A 23,758-nucleotide genomic window follows, 5' to 3' on the forward strand; every position below is an offset into this window, starting at 1 on the left:
TGTGAAAAATATTGTGTTATTGGCCTTAAACATATTTTCAAAGGCTAACACAAGAACTTGACGAACATGTATTTTTCGCAATTTTGAAACTTCCACCTGTAACTCTGGTTAAGGGTTAACTGATTCTACGGCTTCAAAATCCTTTTCTAAAATCGCTGTCAAAATTTATTTGATAATGCGGATCAAATGTTGAATGAACGAAGTTTAGTTGTATGCTCATTCGCAAGGATCTTTAAGAATATCAATTTGAGTCGCGTTTTTCGGAAAATCCTCGGCGGAAAATCCCGATCAAACATTTATTGGGCAATGTTTTAATCCAATTCGCTTCCAACTTCTATTCAAAACCAATTTATTGAATATGTTTTTCAGCAATTTTGAATTCTACCCGCAACAGTGGAAAATGGTGAATGAAAATGAAGTAAAAAGGGAAAAATGGGAAAAACGAAAGTTTAATTTTCTACTCAAATATTTTCACCATAAGATAACACAAAAAGTAAAAAAGTAATAACTAAAATTTTAAGAACAAAATTTGCCACGGGCAAGGCCGGGTAATTCCCGCTGGTATATATATATACATATATAACAGACTGTATGTACAAACATACATACATATAATGAATCCCTTATACGCATACAAATATAACCGTACCAGTGGAACCCTCCACCGTGCAGAATTTGCATTCGTTGCCTTAAATTGTATGTGTGTATGTTATACTGTATGTGTACATGTGTGTGTTTACACATGTATGCTTTCTATTTTCCAACAGTCTTATAAAACGTTGCTCGCGGTTTTTATTTTGTAAATGGCTGCAAGACCTGGGATGATTCTGTATCCTGTTTTACCAAAGCAGCGCACGCAAAACACTAGTGCCATCCCGCTCTCGCCCCATTCGCGACACTATCGCCATTTCGTGCGACGACAGCAGCAGCGAACGGGCAACCATCCCACTCGCACTTGTGCAGAGACTTACGCAAAATGGCCGCGATACGGCATTCGCTGTTGCCTTTCAATATGCTAGCTAGCCTGTCTGGGCAGGTTTGGTCTTTCGCTTGAGAGCTCATTATCGTTTCGCTTGGCTAACCAGTTAGTCATACACAACTTTGTTCAGGGCACACACCAACACCGCCGCCGCAGTTTGATTATTTTGCTATTTGAAGCAAACAAATTGTTAGAGAAGTGACGGGCTCGCAATCCGTGGCGTTGCCGCCGGGTCGCTGGTCGCTGGTCGCTGGCCGCCTATGGCAGATCGGCACCGATGTGTTATACTCCTTGAATGTAGGAGCTGCCTACCACACATATGCTAAACAAAATCGCAGCCAAAAACCGCAATCGCAATCGAAATCGAAGTTAAAGTTAATTCAAAAAAAAAGAGCGTATACGAATTGGAGACAATAAGTACAAAAAATTGGAATTAATAATAATCTACGATAATAGCATAACAAAATTCCATAACAACCCCGCCGAAATCTGATGATGCCTCCAACTCAGAAACACAATTGTAACGTAGTGTAATCTAGATATAAAGTGGAACAAGAAAATACATCAACATGCACCAGTACAAAAATCCAACAACGAAATAAACAACAAAACATAGTTAATTCACGAGTTTATGACAGTGAATAAATAACATAAAAATAGTCAATTGTTCAGTGCTTTCTTGGTTTTATTTATCCAATGAGAATACGGTATAAGTGCGCTATAATCGGAGCAGCCAAAATCTGAATACGCTTTGACAATAATCATTACGATAATTATACAAAATGATGCTAACAACGGAACACATTATGCACGGACATCCCCATTCGTCCGTCGGCGTGGGGGTGGGCCAAAGTGCACTGTTCGGCTGTTCGACAGCGGGACACAGCGGAATTAACCAGCTAGGAGGCGTCTATGTGAACGGCAGACCCCTGCCCGATTCCACACGCCAGAAGATTGTCGAGCTGGCACATTCCGGCGCTCGGCCATGTGATATTTCTCGAATACTTCAAGTTTCCAATGGCTGCGTTAGCAAAATCTTGGGCAGGTGAGACAAATGCCATTTGAGAAAGACAGAGAGAGAAAGAGAGAAAGAGAGAGAGATGCTAGAGAATGGCTGCTGTATTTATTATTTTTAATTAACTTTGTAAATTATTGTAATCAAACTTTCAACTCTCAAACTCTAAAACCTTTCGTCTGGCCAAAAAATCATAACAATTTATTTCTTCGGAGAGGTAGATGGACTCACAAAACCAAATTTCAAAGATATAATACAGAAAGATATATATACATACATATATATATATATATATATTTTTATATAACAGTAAGATGTGTATATATATGTATTGTCTACACAGTAAAATGTTTCACAAAAGCCAATTTAAATATTATATTAAATGCTATATGTCTTTTTAAACCCTGAACCCATTAAAAATGGGTACAAGGGTATATTGTATTTGTGCAAAATCCAAATGTATGTAACAGGCAGAAGGAAGCATCTCCGACCCCATAAAGTATATATATTCTTGATCAGCATCAATAGCCGAATCGATCTAGCCATGTCCGTCTGTCTGTCCGTCCGTCCGTCCGTCCGTCCGTCCGTCCGTCCGTCCGTCCGTCCGTCCGTCCGACGGTATGTATGAACGCAAGGATCTCAGAACCTATAAGAGCTAGAGACTTGAAATTTTAGATGTAGGTGCTCCTAGTTCCCGCGCAGATCGAGTTTGTTTCCGATAATCGACAACCTACTCCGTTTCCAAGCAATCGATATCGATATCCAGTTTTTTGGGAAATTTTGATAAATAATAAGAGCTAGAGTCGCCAAACTTGAGATATAGCTTCTAAAATAGAATATATATATGCATTTGATGTTGAAAGAAGAGGGTTCAGGGTATCCCCTAGTCGGGAGCTCCCGAGTAGGACCTCTTACTTGTTTTAAATTTATTTGGTGTTGGAATAAGAGGGTTCAGGGTATCCCCTAGTCGGGAGCTCCCGACTAGAACCTCTTACTTGTTTGTTTTTGGTTTTAATCATAGATAGCTCTGTTTCTACGAAATCAATATAAATAGGACTTTTTATCATATTTAGCAGCTTTTAAGAGAAACAGACGCCTCATATTGGATGTATGTTCTCGGAGGTATCAAGGCTATACCACAAATATTATAAAGAATATTTTTATACCCTGAATCTATTAAAAATGGGTATATGGGTATATTGTATTTGTGCAAAATCCAAATGTATGTAACAGGCAGAACTAAGCATCTCCGACCCCATAAAGTATATATATTCTTGATCAGCATCAATAGCCGATTCGATCTAGCCATGTCCGTCTGTCTGTCAGTCCGTCTCTCCGTCTGCGCAGATCGAGTTTGTTTCCGATAATCGACAACCTACTCCGTTTCCAAGCAATCGATATCGATATCCAGTTTTTTGGGCAATTTTGATAAATAATAAGAGCTAGAGTCGCCAAACTTAACATATAGCTTCTAAAATAGAATATATATATGCATTTGATGTTGGAAGAAGAGGGTTCAGGGTATCCCCTAGCGGGGGCTCCCGACTAGAACCTCTTACTTGTTTTTTTTGCTGGTGTGGCTGTTGAGTAGAGTCGACAGCAAGTAATGCGGTCAGTTGCGAGTTCAAGCCCAGCCAAGGGAACTTTTTTCATACCCTGAACCCATTAAGAATGGGTACAAGGGTACATTGTATTTGTGCGAAAGCCAAATGTATGTAACAGGCAGAAGGAAGCATCTCCGACCCCATAAAGTATATATATTCTTGATCAGCACCAATAGCTGAGTCTATCTAGCCATATCCGTCTGTCTGTCCGTTCGTCCTTATGTATGAACGCAAGGATCTCAGAACCTATAAGCGCTAGAGACTGAAATTTTAGATTTAGCTGCTCCTAGTTCCCGCGCAGATCGAGTTTCTTTCTGATAATCGATAACTTACTCCGTTTCCAAGCAATCGATAAAAATATATATCGATATCCTGTTTTTTGGGCAATTTTGGTAAATAATAAGAGCTAGTGTCACGAAACTTGACATATAGCTTCCAAAATAGAATATATATATATATATATATATATATATATATATATATATATATATATATGATATTGGAAGAACAGGGTTCAGGGTATCTCCTAGTCGGGAGCTCCCGACTAGAACCTCTTAAAATGTTCTATTAGTAATGGATATATGTGGAAATATGTTAAAAGACAGCTATAGTTGACAAGGACTTCGAACTGAGTCTGTCTACAAAAGATGAGACAATAATATTAGCATACCATACCATATATAGATCAAGTTCATATTACTTCCATTCCACAAATTCTTTCAGGGCTTTAAGAATAAACACACTTTTTATTCATGAAGGAATTTATGAATGTATGGGTAAAATGGTTTCCATATTTTATCACGACAAAATACTACTCTGTAGCATTTTCTAGCACTCTCACGTTTTTCTACGCATATTATTTCTACCAATTTATGATTTATATTTCTACTTTTAGATATTATGAAACTGGATCGATAAAACCCCGAGCGATAGGTGGTTCAAAGCCGCGAGTGGCTACGACGCCCGTCGTCCAAAAAATTGCCGATTACAAAAGAGAATGTCCGAGCATATTTGCGTGGGAAATTCGGGATCGGCTGCTATCGGAGCAAGTATGCAATAGTGATAATATTCCAAGCGTAAGTGTTATTTAAGTGTTATATACCAAAATCCCCCATACTACATTGAACCCCGTTTCCACTGAGAAGCTCTTGTTGCGCAGATAGCGAAGAATGTCTCAAAAGCCACGTTTGAGTCGATTGGATGATCAAATAAATTATACAGAACTCTTTTAAATACGTTTCAAAAAATATTTCAAAAATCTTTAAAAATGTGTTTAATAACTATACCCGGGCAACAAACAAAAGGCTTATACCCTTGCCTTTTGTTTTTTGCCAGACAGTCCTTGTCCGTCTGGCCGTCTGTTGAAAACTTTGATCTATAAGAACTTGAGACTTGAAAGACTATAAATTTAAAGTTTATATCCTATACTACTGCTTCTATACTCCTATACAAAACGTGTATACATTTTTTTTGATAGATATCTCTTGCCATTTTCAAAATATCAATAAAGCTATATTTACAATAACTATCTTATGCTTAACTCATAAATTGTATATAATTATACTATAACTATTTGGAATAGAAATATTTTTTTATTTCTATCTCTTGTATTTTGGATATTTAAATGCTATATTTATGCCCCACCCAATTTTATTCAGATCGCAAAACAAACATAGATTGGTATTTAACATTAAATTTCCAATACCGTGGGAGAAGGGGGAAGGGAAAGGAAGCAGCGAAGAAGAATTCGATTATAAATCAACATTAAGATTTTTGACTAAAGCTACAGGGTATTTTTTAGTCAAGTACCTTAGCTTTGGACCGCCATTCAGTCAGGACACAATGTTTTCTTATCTAGCGAAGTATGAATATGGATACAATTAAAATTTGAATGAGAACCAAGAAATCCGTTAACTGTTAAGATATATTCAAAACAGAGCTCCGAATTGAACAGTTCGAATCTTAATTTGCGTGACCAACATGTTCAAACTTCCGAAATGCATTTCAAAGCGAATCAAAAATTGTTTAATAATGGTATTCTACTTCAAGCCCAAGCTAATGCATATAAGCACTATTGAATTAGTATTTAGATAAACTAAGTTTTTCTTTCCTTTTCTCCAATCTCTTATTAACCTTTTGACGCGTATTGAATGCGTACAGGATACAAAGTAACAGTTGAAAATCTTTTGAAAAACGCACTGATTTCATGAAGCATGGAGGGTTGATGTTGTGCGTTGCATACACAGACAAAAAGGAGGAAGAGAGCCGGGCTCGAGACCACAGCATACCATCAAGATTGTCGTAAAGTAGAGCCGAGCGCAAGGCGGCTGCAGAGGATGAGCCAGCATTCAGAATGGATTAAGTAATTTCAAAACAATACCTTCGCAATGTTTTTCAAATGGATTAAGATTTAGATACTGCTCATCCGAAAAAAGATACTCTCATTATTCGATCAGGTAAACAAATGGATCTAGTTCACCTAATTCCATTTGTTGTACTCAATGGAAATTCGGTGGTTGGCGGTTCTCTCTGAGCATTAAAAAAATCTGAAGCCGCAGATTAAAGTCCAAGCAATGGTGTTCAGCAAGTATATATCTATCTATAGAAGCTTCCATATTAGTTGGGCAAACTGGAAAATTTGCAAAGAATTCATTTAACAGAGTCCCAAGTTGATTGATGCACGTTCGATTGTTTTGAAAGCATGATTTTGAAAATGATCTTTAAACAATAAATAGGATAAAAAATGATTATTAACCTGACGATGCACTCGACCTATAAGAACTTTCCTATGGATCATATACAGTAAAAATCCCATATATATTATGTATTTTTATACCCTGAACCCATTAAATATGGGTATAAGTATATATTGTATTTGTGCAAAATCCAAATGTATGTAACAGGCAGAAGGAAGCATCTCCGTCCCCATAAAGTATATATTCTTGATCAGCATCAATAGCCGAGTCTATCTAGCCATTCCGTCTGTCTGTCCGTCCGTCCGGGGTTCAATGGACCGACAAGTCGACTCGAAGGCACATTGTGCCCCACATATAATTATTAGTGACCTCCTTGTGGTGACCCTGGGTGATTGTCCGAGGTATATTCGGACAACCAGCTAATTCGAGCGGCGAAAACATTAAGTCGACGCATTCTTAGGCCGGTGGAGGCCAAACTGGGTAGTATACATCTTCGGCAGTAAATTTGGTACAACGGGTAGCCAGGAGCCCACGGAACTTGTTCCGTCCTGACTGTTTAATTGCGGCCCTTCGGGGAGTATAGTGGTGGCTGTGGCTTATACCCAAAACGCGGGTAGAGCTTGCTTTTTATGAGGTTTTAGACCGGCCTCACCTCCCACCAATGAGGGAATGTATTGCCTCCGCCCGGCATTCATTCAATTGGTACCGAAGGGACACTGTTCAAGCAGGGACAGTGTCCTGGAGGGGCGATAGTCCGACGCATCGTTTCGGCTCGTTGTTTTTTCGAATGCCGTGAGATTAAGCCACGTTAAGCCCACTGACTTTTCTGTCCGTCCGTCCGTATGTATGAACGCAAGGATCTCCGAACCTATAAGAGCTAGAGACTTGACTTTTAGATGTCGGTGCTCCTAGTGCCTGCGCAGATCGAGTTTGTTTTCGATAATCGATATCGTACTCCGTTTCCAAGCAATCGATAAAAATCGATATCGATATCCTGTTTTTTGGGCGATTTTGGTAAATAATAAGAGCTAGAGTCACCAAACTTGACATATAGCTTCTAAAATAGAATATATATATGCATTTGATGTTGGAAGAGGAAGTCGGGAGCTCCCGACTAGAACCTCTTACTTGTTTTTATTTATTTTTTTTTTTAGCTTTGGTTGACAATATTGAGCCTTCAATTTTTACGCACCGACAATTTCATTTTTAATTTCAAACTTCGCCTACATAGATATATTTTTTTAACAAGCAACAAACTTATTTTCTATCATATAGCTTCAATAGAAACAATCGGTCGTAAATGAAACTTTTGCATAAAAGAATTATTAAACAAGTAAGAGTTTCTAGTCGGGAGCTCCCGACTAGGGGAATACCCTGAACCCTCTTCTTCCAACATCAAATGTTTTCAAAACGGAGTAAGTTATCGATTATCGTAAACAAACTCCATCTGCGCGGGAACTAGGAGCATCTACATCTAAAATTTCAAGTCTCTAGCTCTTATAGGTTCTGAGATCCTTGCGTTCATACATACGGACGGACGGACGGACAGACAGACAGACAGACGTGGCTATATCGACTCGGCTATTGATGCTGATCAAGAATATATATACTTTATGGGGTCGGGTCTCCCTGTTACATACATTTGGATTTTGCACAAATACAATATACCCTTATACCCATTTTTAATGGATTCAGGGTATAAATACTAGCGGATATAGCCCGGCGGTGCCCGTGGCACGTATAAAATAAATGTTCTCTAAAAGCTTTGAAAATGATTTTGAAACTGATCGAACGGTAAACAAACAACTTCATACAAACGTTTTCCGCCAATTTACCACTGTTGCGGGTGGAATTTTCCAAATCGCTGAAACACGTATTCATTAAGTTCTTATGTAGAGCTTTGAAAATAAGTTTGAGATAAATCGGATAAAACTTAAAACTTTGCCCAAAAAATCTTTTAATCGCACATCTACCGAAGGATTTCAGATTTTGCGGAAAATGTGAAACACGTCTCAAATGATGTGCCATATAGATCATTGAAAATAAATTTGAGGGCGAAACGTCATCCACCAAATCTTTAACCCCCATTTCCACCAAGGAGGAATACATTTTTCGAAAAGTGTGGAACACCCCTCAAATGAACTTGAGCAAACAACTTTGAAATTGAGTTTGAGGCCGATCGGATGTTAAAGAAAAAAGTTTCATACAAACGTTTTTCGCGATTTTTCCACACTTGCGGGTGCAATTTCTCGAAACCCCGTCTTAACCTGCACTTTCATCACATAAAGTAACTACAGTGAAAATTTCAGCCTCCTAGCTCTTACGGCTTGGGCTGTGCATTGATCACCCATCAGCCAGTCAGTCAGTCAGGACAAACAGTTTTATATATAGAGATGAATATTAATTAGTTGTTTATTTGCCCTAGAAAATAATTATGAGACCTGTAGTCTAGTGCGCTCAACTACAAACAAGCAAGAGGTTCTAGTCGGGAGCTCCCAAGCTTCTTCCAACATCAAATGCATATATATATTCTATTTTAGAAGCTATATGTCAAGTTTGGTGACTCTAGCTCTTATTATTTACCAAAATTGCCCAAAAAACAGTTATTGATTATCGGAAACAAACTCGATCTGCGCAGGCACTAGGAGCACCTACATCTAAAGTCAAGTCTCTAGCTCTTATAGGTTCTGAGATCCTTGCGTTCATACATACGGACAGACGGACAGACAGACAGACGGACATGGCTAGATCAACTCGACTGTTGATGCCGATCAAGAATATATATACTTCATGGGGTCCTTCTATGCCATACATTATTATAATACTCCTTTACAACGCTATCAAATTAGGCCGACACATATAGGTGTATAAAAATCTGCCCTACATTTCGTTGAAAACCGGAAAAAACTAGCATTTGTTACAAACAGATCCATGGCATCATTGCCTAAGTAAAGTACCAGTTCTGATTCAGGAAAACCAATAGCTCGGATAATTTATATAGTCTTCGATTATTATTATAGTATCTTAAGATACACCCGTTTTTTTTCACCCGCCTTAAACTTTACAGAAGCAAGTTTGATTTCAAGGCAATCAATGAAATTAAGCAATCACTAATACCTATAAATCTATGTGCATATAATATATAAATATAAAATAAATAAACTGGTTTGTCCTGACTGACTGACTGACTGACTGACGGACTGACGGACTCGCAGAACAGCCGTCGGAGCTGGGAAGTTGTTTCTTTTTGGCTCGAAAGTAAGCACTAAAATGGGGCTTTCGGAGATAAGTACTAAAAAAAACCATTAAAAACAACGGAAACCCAAAGTTGATTTTTGTAAACGTAACGTCATGATATTGCGACAAGCGAAAGTTCGTTATTTAACATTGTAATTTAATATGTGTTTATTTAATTTATTATTATTAACAAGGAAAAAAGCAATCGACGCTTTGAGAGAGACTTTGTATCTGTCTGAAGCAAACTGTTTTGACATAGTTGGATACTCACAATTATTTATTTGATACAGTAATATATTCAAGTTGTGCTTAAAATATATACAATGAACAGTTTACTCAGAGACTGTGTCGGACAATGCCCAAGAACAATATGCTACCTTTCACTTTATGAGCACACAGCTTCAACTTTCTCTTTTATACCCTTGCTGGAGGGTATTATAATTTTGTCATGAAATGTGTAACGCTTAGAAGAAGACATTTTCGAACTCTGCAAGCTAGTCTCGCAGTTTAAAAGCTATCTTTATGAAACTCTGCAGAAGTTCATCTTTCTGTTGCACGCAGTACATATGTCAGAACCAGCTGGATCGAACCACTATATCATATAGCTGCCATAGGAACGATAGGTCGAAAATTAAGTTATTGTATGACTAACATTTTTGTTTATAAAGATAACTTGACCAAACTTGGCATTTATTAAGTATATACATTCTTGATAAGTATAAAGTATATATATTTTTGATCAGTATCAGCAACCGAGTCGATATAGCCATGTCCGTCTGCCCGTCTTACTGTTCCTATGCGAAACAGTCTCTCAGTTTCAAAGCTATCTTTATGAACCAGAAGTCCTTTGCAGAATCCCTCTTTCTTTTGCAGTACTTGTAATTTGTCACAGCATTCAAATCTTTAATTCATCTGTACCTATTTTCGGACTCTCATAAATATGTATAATTGGATATGCAAATATGTATTCTAGTATTCATGGGTAAATTGAGGGTGGCTTCGAAATTGAATTTACAGTTTGCATTTATTCCATCCCCACCCCTGCCTCTCTTAGTCAAAGGGTAGATTTTCTATACCATATTTGGTATGTGCGTGTCTTACATATGTATGTACAAATGTAATCGCCTACTATTTTACATAGACACAATTATTTGCATATATGTACATAACGAGAAAGAATGGCTATTTAATACCCTTGCAGACCCAACCTTTTCATAATGCGCATAGTGCTTTGCCCGTATCTGAGAAGCACAGGGAAAATGGTTAATGCCGATTATGTTTAAAATATCTTGATATTGCTTATAAATGACGACTTTTGTCAATATTTTAATGCCATCTATAAAAATTAAAACAAGTAAGAAGTTCTAGTCGGGAGCTCCCGTATGTATGAGCGCAAGGAGTCTGTTTCCGATAATCGCCAACTTACTCCGCTTCCAAGCAACCGATAAAAATCGATATCGACATTCTGTTGCTAGAGTCACCAAACTTGACATATAGCTTTTAAAATAGAATATATATATGCATTTGATGTTCGAAGAAGAGGGTTCAGGGTATCCCTTAGTCGGGAGCTCCCGACTAGATCCTCTTACTTGTTACCCATTTTCAATGGGTTCGGGATATAATTAGAACCTGAAGATCGGACAACAAACACCGAAGAAAACATATTCAATTAAATTAAATTCAATTAATTGAATTAAATGATTTATTAATTACATACAGTTATAAGCATTTGTGAGTTCATTTTGAGGCACGAAAAAGTAGTTTGAGGCACGATAAAATCACGGCTCGCGCCCAGCTCCAGTCTTTACGTGGAGGAGGTCTTACGTTATTGAAGAACGAGTATTTGAAAATGTTCTTTGACGCTGTTTGCATCCATTAATACGAACATGAAAAACAGCACTTTAGGCCTTAAGTGTTGGCACGTGTCCGGCGAATTGGAGTTGGCATTTCTTTGCATTCGCGTGCTCGTGCTCGTTCTTGTGTCCGTGCTCGTGTCCGTGCTCGTCGTTGACGTTGGTTCTACTGTTACGATTATAATGAATTGCGGGCCGTTTTGTATTGCCACATAATGACATCAAAGGACATCAAAGGTTTTCAGTGCCAATCCTAGATGCGAGTCTCTTATTCGTTCAATGCAAGGAATATGTATTAGGAATAATATTAGGAATATAATACTTATTATGCACAATAGAAATTATTTGTAAAATATTTGTTGACTTTTTCACCTTAATATAATGAAGGAATGTAAGAACCCCTCTTATACTTCATCATCATTCAATTATTATATATATTGCATTTGCGTTAATTGCAGTATTTAACAAGTTCTTAAATAAAACAAAAGAGCAAGCCCCGTGATCAGTCGAGAGTAAACGAATTGGAGATACCCTGTAGATATATAGATATATACATATTAAGGACAAATAGGCACACAAAAACATCCCCTGCTGTTCGGGGTTGTGGCACGGCTAACCTAGTCAGGGACTGGTCCGTCGGCAAATGCCCTGCAATGGGTTTTCCATGAAGGGTTGACATTGGACGCTGCCAAAAAAGACGCACTATTTCCACTATTTTAATCGACTTCATTGACATTTTGAGGTGCATGTGTTGAAAGATGCTTTTTATATCCAGTTGGAATTTAGGAAAAGAAGTCTGCCTTGTGGCTTCCTCCAGGGATTGTAGCTGGTATACATTTATTATCTGCACCCGGCCAGTGACAGTAAATTCTCCAATGTTGCCATTCCTTTCGCCCTCTTACTGCATCTGCATCTGAGTTTCGAGGCATGCCCAGCTTTTAGGCCAGTCTTTTCTTTAAGACGTTTAGTATCCTTTCGACTAGCATCTCTTTTTTACTATATGAAGAGGCAGCCAGTTGTCCTGTTTGTCCCTTTTTTGAATTTGGTAAGTTTTTTGTGCACTTTGTCTGCGATTTTCTATAATGGTTCGCTATTCCGGTTTGTGGTGTGGATTGCTGTGCTTCACGCTGAAGTATCGCAATCTGATTCTTCACGGCTTTTTCATTACCTTTGATATCATCGATGTGAAGAGCGCCTTTTTGAGTGCAATCCAATCCCCACTCGACAGTCCATGTAGAAGGAAACCTAACGAGTATTAACTACCATATTCCTCTCCCATACCTCCCTAGACAGAAAGTGGGATTGCTATATTTCCATTCGGATCACAGATCTTGGATACCTTGTTGTCTCTCTGTTCCTGTTTTTTCTATCTTATTGTTGGGCTGTAAAGATATTGTTTTGCCTATTTATTTCCAGACGCAGCCTGCTCTGTATCTAAGGTCGATTGGGTGTAAGAACAGAAGTAATTTTAAAGCTAATCTCAGAAAATGATACCAGAACTCCTGAAGTTACTTTTCGTTCGATTCTTTCTGTAGAACTATATGATACATTAATCTGGCAAATTCAAAGGAATAATCAATGTCGAATATTTTGATACATCGAGGCATCCATTTGTTCTTGTGGTGATTCTTCTATCCGATTTAAAAAATGTATCTTCATTTCGGGCTCATCTCTTGCTGTGGGTGAAGCAATAAAATGAGTCGAATCGAGTTTTCTTGGTTATTATGCTGATGATAAATAGAGTATGAGATTAGTTGAGAATTGTCTTGTCTTGTATGTGTATCTGAGTCTTCTGTATGTATTTACATAGTTAGATTCAGATGAATGTTTAGACTAGAGATTGGCGCGGCAAAGAATATTCGATTCAGTCTCGCACGACCCGAAATCGAGTTTATCTCAGCCGGACGTTTTTCATAATATATCAAGATCCCACAATAAGTTATGCGATCAAAGACGAAAAATTCCGAAATTTGTAGGAATACAATAATTAGTAGATGCGGGGGACTCGCGGGACTCCCTAAAGGATTCGCGGTCCGATGCCATCTCTAATTAGACATGGTAACTGCTAGTCAGGAACTCCTGATTGGACCACTCCTGTTAAAAGCAATCCCTTTAATGCAAATACACTCACAAACATATTTTTATCTAAGCGTGTTCTTAATTATGTTTATGCAGACTTGAATTCACATAAATATATATATATATATATATTTAGGTATGTATATGTAGGTATATGTGTACCATGCATGCTATTATGGCCAAGTTGACAACTGTGTGTAAGGATGTAAGCCTTATTTGTAAAAGTGCTTTAACATGCGTGTGTACGCTAAAATGAAATGCTCGACAGAGTCGAGTATTGCTGTCCTGCTCTTGGACAGCAGCTCGTGATTGGCTGTAACTCATAGCCAATGGCAGCATCTTGCACTGCATTAGTATTTGGGGGTAGAAATAGCGGCATGCCTCTGCAAACACACACACAAAAACACTCGCACTCGCATACACATACTCGCGCACTGCTTTATTCAGCATACTTGAATTTATAATTTGAGGAAATATGCACTGCTTTATTCTTTCGCTTTAATTGCAGGTTTCATCTATTAATCGGGTGCTGCGCAATTTAGCGTCGCAGAAGGAGCAGCAGGCGCAGCAGCAGAACGAGTCCGTGTATGAGAAGTTGCGAATGTTTAATGGACAATCCGGCGGATGGGCCTGGTACCCGGGCAATACGACGACGGCGCACTTGGCACTGCCGCCCACGCCCACGGCAGTGCCAACGAATTTATCTGGCCAGATAAACCGAGATGAGGTGCAAAAGCGCGGTAAGTTAGCCAAAATTTAAATTCTCATTTCTTTTTTGCCTTTGTTTCAATATGTACAAAATGAAAAACTCCATTGAATATTCTTAACAGAAACAAAAAACTAATTAAGAAGATTAATTACTTCAATATTTTAACAGCCACATATTAAATAGGATTGTTTTTGTAGCCTAAGCCCATCGAAATTGGGTAACAAGTAAGAGGTTCTTGTCGGGAGCTCCCGACTAAGGGATACCCTGAACTCTCTTCTTCCAACATCAAATGAATATATACATATATTCTATTTTAGAAGCTATATGTCAAGTTTGGTGACTCTAGCTCTTATTATTTACCAAAATTGCCCAATAAAACAGGATTTAAATTGTTTACATCCTATGCTGTACCATTAATTTTAGATACTTACGACGCAACAAATCAAAAGTGAACTTAAAATGCCACTATTTTTGTTGTTCATGAACAAAAAAACATCTCAACCGACTGGATAGCTGACCGAATTAGTTCACTAATCACTGAATAAGTTCAGTAGTTCATTTTAATGACCCGTTCAATTGGACTTGGTCCGAACTGAACGACACAACTCTAGTGAACAGGTTTTATATACTTTCGTTTAAAACAGGGAATTTCAGAAGATAAGAACTTCGTTCTGAGTGTTATGCTTGTACTTAATTTGATTTTTTTTCTTATATGATATGATGATATAATATCTTAAGAATATTTTGGATAAATTTCGTAATTATACCTATGGCCATTAATTGTTAAGTTTGGTCGTTATTTCAATTGAGACCAACATCTAGTCAACTTATCTAAAGCAAAACGAGTGAAGATTTTAATCAAGCATCCCAAAATCATTTCGATACAATTTTGGAATTACTCTAAATGACGTACTATGAGGTGAAGGGGGGGTATTACTTGTCATCAGAGGAGAGAAAGAAAGAAAAACAACCCCTAGGGAAAAACATTTGGTCACAGATGATCAAACATCGGGGCAACAACAAACAGTTAATTCGTTGGTCATTTGTTATTTGCCATTAAATCTAATTGAGAAGCGTAATTTCGCCCATGTAGTCGGTTTGCCTGCCCTTCAATTGTTTATGTTTATTCTGCGATCAATAAATAAGGCTGACATATGTCCCATTGCCAATAAGTAGCAGCCCATCCACTCCCCTCCCCTGCCATCCTTTTACGGTTACAAAAATATGCTTCCATGTAAGAGGGAAATGTTTTTGTACTTGCGCGGCAAATGTTCTGTTCAAAGATAAGGAGAAGCAATCATGGAATTAATTTTGCAAATGCCACTGCACTAGCCATGGCTTAATCAGAGCCAAGTCAAATTACTGGGAACAGTTTGCATAAAGAATTCGATTTGGTTTTGGGTCTTAAGTCGAGGCTTTTAACCAATTTATTTGATGTCTGTGTCGCACTTTTCGCAAACTACACCTCTTTTCAAGGTTGAATAAGCGAAGATTTGGGTTCAAGTTTATTACAAACATCCTTAAATATTTCTTTTAGAGGTGTTTCACACTTGCCAGCAAGGCTCCTCCGTATAGATGCTGGATCAAAGTTTATTTGGGTGAATCTTTTAAGTTTAATAAAAACTTAACTTACTACATTTTTCATGCTGTGAAAATTTACCGAAGTATTTCACACTATTTTCTGACAATTTTCCACAATTCTTACACAACACCGTCTAAGTCTGCACTAACCTCACCCTCACCTCCCCTGAATAGTTCTGAATAGAAGAATAGCAGAATAGTTCAGATTTGTTGGCAATTAACAGCAAATTTCTCATTCTATCGAATTGCCATGAATTTTACGATGTTTACTATTTATTGTTTGGAACTACGAAATAACTAAACAATTATGTTGAATTTTTGTTTAATTTTCGTTTTAATTAATGCTTAATTTCTTAATTTCCTATCACATAGGCAATTTAGAATCTTCAAATAGATATAGGTGAAATTGTTTTTTTATACCCTGAACCTATTAAAAATGGGTATAAGGGTATATTGTATTTGTGCAAAATCCAAATGTATGTAAAAGGCAGAAGGAAGCATCTCCGACCCCATAAAGTATATATATTCTTGATCAGCACCAATAGCCGAGTCGATCTAGCCATGTCCGTCTTTCTTCCGTCCGTCCGTCCGTCCGTATGTATGAACGCTCCTAGCTCCCGCGCAGATCGAGTTTGTTTCCGATAGTCGATAACTTACTCCGTTTCCAAGCAATCGATAAAAATTGATATCGATATCCTGTTTTTTGGGCAATTTTGGTAAATTATAAGAGCAAGAGTCACCAAACTTGACATATAGCTTCTAAAATACAATATATATATGCATTTGATGTTGGAAGAAGAGGGTTCAGGGTATCTCCTAGTCGGGAGCTCCCGACTTGAACCTCTTACTTGTTAAGTGTAATTTTAGGATAAATGCCTGTTACATACATTTGGATTTTGCACAAATACAATATACCCTTATACCCATTTTTAATGGGTTCAGGGTATAAAAATTTATGTCATAAAATGTTGAATACTTTTGAGCGCTAAATTGCATGCAGATAAAGTAAAAAGAAATATTTGTCCACAAACTCAGATAGTGAAAAAGTCGTGTCATGGTGCAAAAGCACGGCTCATGCCCACCTCTAGCTGTAAACTTATTTTTTATTGAGATCACAAAATAACAATTTTCCAATTACTTTTAAAGCTGATTTCATATATGTCACTATAAATGCAAATATTATTACTTTAAACATGGCTAAAAATAGCTATTTTCACATGTCCAATTCTAATCCCATATTCCCTTTCAGACCTCTATCCAGGTGATCTGTCGCATCCCAATTCGCATGAGAGCACATCGGATGGCAATTCGGATCACAACTCTTCCGGGGACGAGGACTCGCAGATGCGTCTGAGACTGAAACGGAAACTGCAGCGAAATCGGACTTCATTCACAAACGAGCAAATCGACAGCTTGGAAAAAGGTTAATAATACAATAATAAATAGCAAAATTCTCGTTAACTTATAGACACACATTTAACTTTTACACCTGCCATATTTATGATAGAATTCGAACGGACGCATTACCCGGATGTCTTCGCACGGGAGAGGCTTGCAGAAAAAATTGGTTTGCCAGAGGCACGTATTCAGGTTTGTCTTTCCGTTTTGTTTAATTATTTTCGGTTTTAGATCTATTTTCTATAATTTTCACTATATTTTCTAATTTCTATTGCCCGACATGCCTTAGTTTCATATTTTGGTTCATTCGTTTGTGAGGCCACGCGAGCTTTGAATAGTGCTTGGCATCTAGAGAATTCCTTACTGGGGGGTTAAAGAAATCAATTTAAATAAATTTCCATTTTATTTGCACAATTTTTATACCCTTGCGGAGGGTATTATAATTTTGTCTTGAAATGTGTAACGCATAGAATGAGACATCTCCGACCCCATAAAGTATATGTATTCTTGATCAGCATCAACAGCCGAGTCGATAAAGCCATGTCCGTCTGTGTGTTTCTATGCGAATATTCTCTCAGTTTTAAAGCAATCTTAATGCAACTTTGCAGAAGTCCCTTTTTCTATTGCGCGCAGCACACATGTCAAAATCACCTGGATCGGACCACGATATCTTGTAGCTGTCATAGGAACGATCGGTCGAAAACCGGGTTTTTGATTAAAGGCTATTTTGGTTATCAAGATATCTTGTATTAGATCTTCGGCGTGCCGAAGATTGCCCTCCTTTCTCGTTTGTATTGCCTTACATGCCTTAGTTATATATTTTTCATTCATTTTCGGCATCTAGAGAAATAGAATTGAATAATACAAAAATCAATTTAAATAAATTTCTATTATTTTCAATATTGTTTTTTCTATCGCCTAACTCGCTTTAGTTTTATATTTTTTAAATAGGGCTGGGCATCTAAAAAAATAATGCTATACTGAATTCTTCACCGGGGGTTGGGGTTACAAAAATCAATCTAACTCTCGCATCCTTTTGGGGTTGGTGAATTTTGTAACCGATTGTTCGAAGTGATTGCCATGCCTTTTAGGCACGCGAGTCAGAATCGACGGAAGCCAAATGTCAACCCTCAACATGCGACGTGCACCCCCTTGTAATATTTGTTATTAATGCTTTTTTTTTATTAATACTTGTTTCGTTCGGCTTACGATTATTTGTATAAGTGAATAAAAACAGTTTGACTGTAAAAACACTTGAAACTACTTGTGATTTTCACATTGAGTCGAGCGTTGAAGTGTTTTGTCAAGCACACCAACAACTGATGGGTATTCGCGGCAAAATAATAATAAATGTCATCATGAAAATATGAAGGCACAACAAATATTGTAATCCCCAGATTCGCCCCTTTGTCAAGAGTAACAAACATAAATAAGCTCAGACAGAGAGCCAAAGGGTCTCTCGACTGATGTGATAAGCTTAGACTTCATTACACGTCTGAAATGGGTATGAGTATCAAACTCATACCCTCGCAAAAGGCGCATTATGATTTTGCCAACAGAAAGGCGACCTTCTGAAATGCAACCTAACCCGATTGGGTCTACCTTTATACATGAACTAGCGGGTACAGCCCGGCCTTGTCCGTGGCACATATAAATAAATGTTCTCAAAAAGCTTTGAAAATGATTTTGAAACTGATCGGACAGTAAACAAACAACTTTCATACAAACGTTTTCCACCAATTTCCCACTGTTGCGGGTGGAATTTCCCGAAACCGCGTCTCAACGTGCACCTTCATTACATAAGGTAACTACAGTGAAAATTTCAGCTTCCTAGCTCTTACGGTTTGGACTGTGCATTGATCACCAATCAGCCAATCAGTCAGTTAGGACAAACAGTTTTTTATAGAGAGATGATGTGTGTGATGTGTGTGTGATGATGTGTGTGATGTGTGTGCACTTCTAGTTCAATTTTGGGAACTAAATTGTGAAGTAGATCAGGTTAAGCTCCGAGTCCTGATGAATGAATAAAAAAATTAAATAAAATATATAAGAAACAAAAAAAACGGTCATTTTACTTGATTAGTTGATCATGAGTCGATTTAAAATTTATAAAATTTTTTTTTAAATAATGGAAATAAATAAATGTCGACGTTTCTATTTGAAAAGTTTTATAAATACATAAGTTAACAGAGCAAAAAACGACGTATATGTAATTGAAATATGAAATAAAGAAACCAATAATTATCATATTTGATTAAGTGCAACTGAATAGATTAATTATAAATTATGGTATATTTAAATAATATATTTTTTTTTATTTTTGAGAATATATCATATTTGATTAGGTCCAGCTGAATAGATAAATAATAAATTATATTTTTATCCTGCAGGCATATATCTCAAGAATCTACTATTTTATATAACAACAGACTAAACAAGTGGGGAATACAGATTAAAATCATTAATTTCTGATTTAATTGACTAATTACTGAATAAATTAATCAGTTCATTTTATTAAATCAATCACATTGGCCTGCACTAAGGGACAACATATATTTGCAATTATCCATACCCAATTATGTTATCAACTGCCCATAGAAACTTTTGTACAATATTGAATTAATTTAATCTCTCCCTCAATTTTAAAATTAGTTTTTATATAGCTATATGTATGGAAATGCATTCAATACAAGAGAGGGTATTACACTTTCGACCTCCATTTATTCGTGTTTTTATTGTTTTATTGCCAAGTCGTTGAGGCCAATGGAACGAATTTGGGTCTGAAGCATTTATAAATGTCATCACGTTCACGTGACAATGAGAATCAGCAACTGCTGCTTTTGCGTAAAATATGCCAAAAGTTTAATCCCAAAAATAAAAACAATTGTGTCGGTTTACGGTTCAAAGTGACACCCGGATTGAAAGTTTGGCAACAAACCTTGCATTGCCTTATGTTTTTGAACATTTTCCGGATTTACTAAAAATATTGCATGTCGTACACATTTTCAAACTTGATCCACACCTTAAATTGCCACCTGCCAAATATGCTAAGATAAATTTGATTGTCGAACCCAAACTAACTTTGGGGCTTTTTTTCAAAGATAACTGATCATTTTTGAATTCTTATGCTATTACATAAAGTATGTATGACGTATGTTATTACAGAAAGTATCTTAAAGATTCTTATGTTATTACAGAAGGTATTTTTATTTTGTCGCGAAGTCTGTTAATTTTACTAAAGTAGATACGTTCATCCTGATCGGGAAAACGAGCTTTCAGTTCTGTTTGTCTGACTTTCTGTCCATTTAACTGGAGTATCTCATAGATATATATAGATATACATACATAGAATCTAGCAACATGGTCATTATCATCGGAATTTAGGAATTTATTCATAAACATTTGACTTGTTTCTACCTATACGTTGTTTTTGTTGGTTTTATTTTTATCTGTTCTAATTTGTATGCTTTATTTGGTAAATACGTTTTAAAGTTCAACTTTGAGACACCGACACATAATATATATAATAAGAATTTACAAACTTTTAATTAGGTTTGGTTTTCGAACCGACGCGCCAAATGGCGTCGAGAGGAAAAGCTGCGCACCCAACGACGCTCCGTCGATAATGGAGGCGGTGGCAACAGCAGCCGCGCAAGCACAAATAATCCCGCCGGAGGCACCGGTCCGGCCAATGGTACAACGGCGAACAGTTCGACGCCCGGAATCGCAGGATCCTCCGTTTCAGAGGGAGCATCAGCAGCTCACGCTGGCAACAACAACAATAACCTGGCTGAATCCTCCAATGGACCGACAGTAATACATACCATATATAAAAACAATATATGGCGTATGCTCAACATTTCTCCCACTTCCAGATACACGGCGGCGATACAGGCAATGCCCATACCAACTCCGAAAGCCCACCTTTGCAGGCCGTAGCACCCCGCCTACCCCTAAACTCTGGTTTCAACACAATGTACTCATCCATCCCGCAACCGATCGCAACCATGGCCGAAAGTTACAAGTAAGTCTTCTAAGGTCTTCTGGTCTAGGCGGCTAGCTAGGAGGCTAAAGAGAAAATTGTATCTAGGAAATTTCACTACCCTAACGTTCTCAAACTCATTTCCAAAGATCTTTGCATATATATTTAAATTCCTACATAAGAACCTATTGATGACGTGATTTAACGTTCAACGATTAAAGAAAAGTTTCAAAATGGGGACGTGCTTCACACTTTTCGGTGGAAAATGCGTACCCAAAGGTTGAATGGGCGTAGAGTTTGGGTGTGAGATCATTGGCAAAGATCTCTAAGATAATTAATTTGAAACGTGTTTCACACTTTTCGACAAACCCAACCCTTCTGGCGTGTAGTGGAGCCACAGGTAGTTTCAAACTTCGTTTCAAAGCCCGACATAAGAACTTAGTGAAAACGTTTTTCGCAACTGTGGAAATTTGGCGGAAAATTAAAAACGAATCGGCTTCATACTGATTTTAAGAGGTCTTTGTGAAAATGTATTTGAGACATGTTTCACACTTTTCGGCAAATCCACCCCTCTTGGGCGATTTAATTAATTTATTTAATTAACAAAGATCTCAAAAAATGTGACAAGTGTTAATTTTGTCTTTATTTTATTTTGTGCTTCTACCTCGAACAGCTCGATGACGTCATCATTGAGTTCAATGACGCCCACATGCTTGCAACAAAGGGATAGTTATCCATATATGTTTCACGATCCTCTGTCCCTGGGATCTCCTTATGCTGCCCACCCTCGGAACACAGCCTGCAACCCGGCAGCAGCTCATCAGCAGCCACCACAGCATGGGGTCTATGGCAACAGCTCCGCAGTAAGCACAGCCAATACAGGTGAGTACAGGTGTTGAAAAAAAATCTGTTTTCACAGATAATTAACAAACGGCTTTTTTTTTAATTGCAGGTGTAATATCTGCTGGCGTTTCGGTACCTGTACAAATATCGACTCAGAATGTATCCGATTTGACTGGCAGCAATTATTGGCCGCGACTTCAGTGATCCTCGATCTTTAATTTGCCCACAGAGCTGCTCTCGAAGGCCGCAGCTGCGGCTGCCGTGGCCGTGGCGCATGTTGTCGAAGAACAAGCCCAAACAGTTGCCGGCAATAAGCCGTCTATGGACAACCCACCAATGCTATTACCGCAAATGGCACCCAGCTCATCCCTTTACTTCAATCTAACCGAATCGACAATGAGCCAGAACCTAACGCCACCTACCACACCGTCCGTCACATCCCCAGCCCCAATGATTGCCGGAACGGGATCGGAATCGGGTGTCACTTTTCATCCCAATGCCCAATCTCAAGTATTTCAGCATCCCTTCCATTCGTCCGCCTACAGTCATCCACTTTTCTAGCCAGACAACGAATTGATGCATGAATTAGTCATCTCCAAGAGAGTTTTCTTAAGTTAAATCTATTTTGTGAATTGATTAAAGTAATAAAAAAAAACTTTAACAACTTTAATAATCATTTCTTACATAGAACATTATTTGAACGAAATGCTAGCGAATAAAGAGGTTAAATGTAATTGAGAACAACCCAAATGATCTGATATAAGCTCGGGCAGGTAGACCTAAAATTCTTATAGGATATTAATAAATATTTATGAAAAATGTAAATAGCACGCTTTAAATTTAGTTCTTCTCGAAAAGTTCTTGCTTTAAGTTGTTTATAAAGTTCTAATTAAATTTAATTTAAATTAAAGTCTTGCATTTAATTTTTTACATGATATGAAGAGGCCACAGATTAATGAGATAATTTTCCTAAGGAGCTAAAACAAATGTAGCCCTACTTGATTTTTTGTACATGTATGTAGGTTAAAATAATGATAAACATGAGAATAGCACAGATTCATATTTTCCGAGCTCGACTTCATTTTTGTACATAGGCTAAAATAAGAACTTATACTTGTGTACTTCAAAAGTTAAGAATTTCCAGTTCATCTCTCAAATACGATTAAGCCAAAAAGTAACATAGATTATCGCTCGCCAGAGGGGAGAAGAACAACATACTTTACGAATACAAAAATATAATCGAAAAGAATTGCAACGAAACTAATTATTATTCAATTCTAAAAATTATAATTATGCCAACCATTCATTTACACCTCCCTAGCATAAGACTTAAGTTAAATAAAATGAATGAAAATTACGAAATAGATGTATATGTGCTGATTGTATTTAACCTATGGTTCGAATTTATATGTAGAAACAACAATCGATGTAACATTTTAGTGTTAGTCTGATAAATTCAAAGAGAATAATAAAATCATATATCGCCGAGTCGCATGTATCTTATTTCCATATTTGATGAGCAATTCCACTTGTAAGAGTGGAAAAATCGCGAAAAATGTTTTTTTATTTTCAGAGTTCTTTGTTTAAATTCAATCCATTCCTCCTCTTGGAAATGAAGTTCAACGATTCGATGGTTGAAGTTTCAGGCTCAAATTGTTGTTAAAATTGTTTTATAAATATACTTATAACATTATAAAGATTTGTTGGTCGAAGTTTTAGCTTTTCCTCCGGTTGGCCTCAAACTTATTTTTATACCCTGAACCCATTAAAAATGGGTATAAG

At 37.3% G+C, this 23,758-nt stretch overlaps 1 protein-coding gene across 3 annotated transcripts; it reads left to right on the top strand.

Annotated features, from left to right (window-relative positions):
* The first annotated feature begins 1,094 nt into the window (after positions 1-1,094).
* On the top strand, positions 1,095-23,425 carry LOC115766779 (paired box protein Pax-6). Of its 3 annotated transcripts, none has more exons than XM_030710789.1 (9): positions 1,096-2,024; positions 4,494-4,674; positions 13,972-14,203; positions 17,003-17,176; positions 17,261-17,343; positions 20,704-20,964; positions 21,027-21,175; positions 21,807-22,015; positions 22,086-23,425. In XM_030710789.1, the coding sequence occupies exons 1-9, from the start codon at positions 1,762-1,764 to the stop codon at positions 22,178-22,180; spliced, it is 1,647 nt and encodes a 548-aa protein (XP_030566649.1). In that variant the 5' UTR covers positions 1,096-1,761; the 3' UTR covers positions 22,181-23,425. The 3 variants fall into 3 exon arrangements, with proteins under 3 accessions (XP_030566651.1, XP_030566649.1, XP_030566650.1); XM_030710790.1 differs by having other exon boundaries at positions 17,261-17,331; XM_030710791.1 differs by lacking the exons at positions 20,704-20,964; positions 21,027-21,175; positions 21,807-22,015; positions 22,086-23,425 and adding an exon at positions 18,103-18,317 and having other exon boundaries at positions 1,095-2,024.
* The last annotated feature ends 333 nt before the right edge of the window (positions 23,426-23,758 follow it).

The sequence above is a fragment of the Drosophila novamexicana genome, unplaced genomic scaffold (assembly GCF_003285875.2).
Source record: "Drosophila novamexicana strain 15010-1031.04,08,12 unplaced genomic scaffold, DnovRS2.1 tig00001222-arrow-arrow-pilon, whole genome shotgun sequence".
In the NCBI taxonomy this organism is placed as follows: Eukaryota; Metazoa; Arthropoda; class Insecta; order Diptera; family Drosophilidae; genus Drosophila; species Drosophila novamexicana.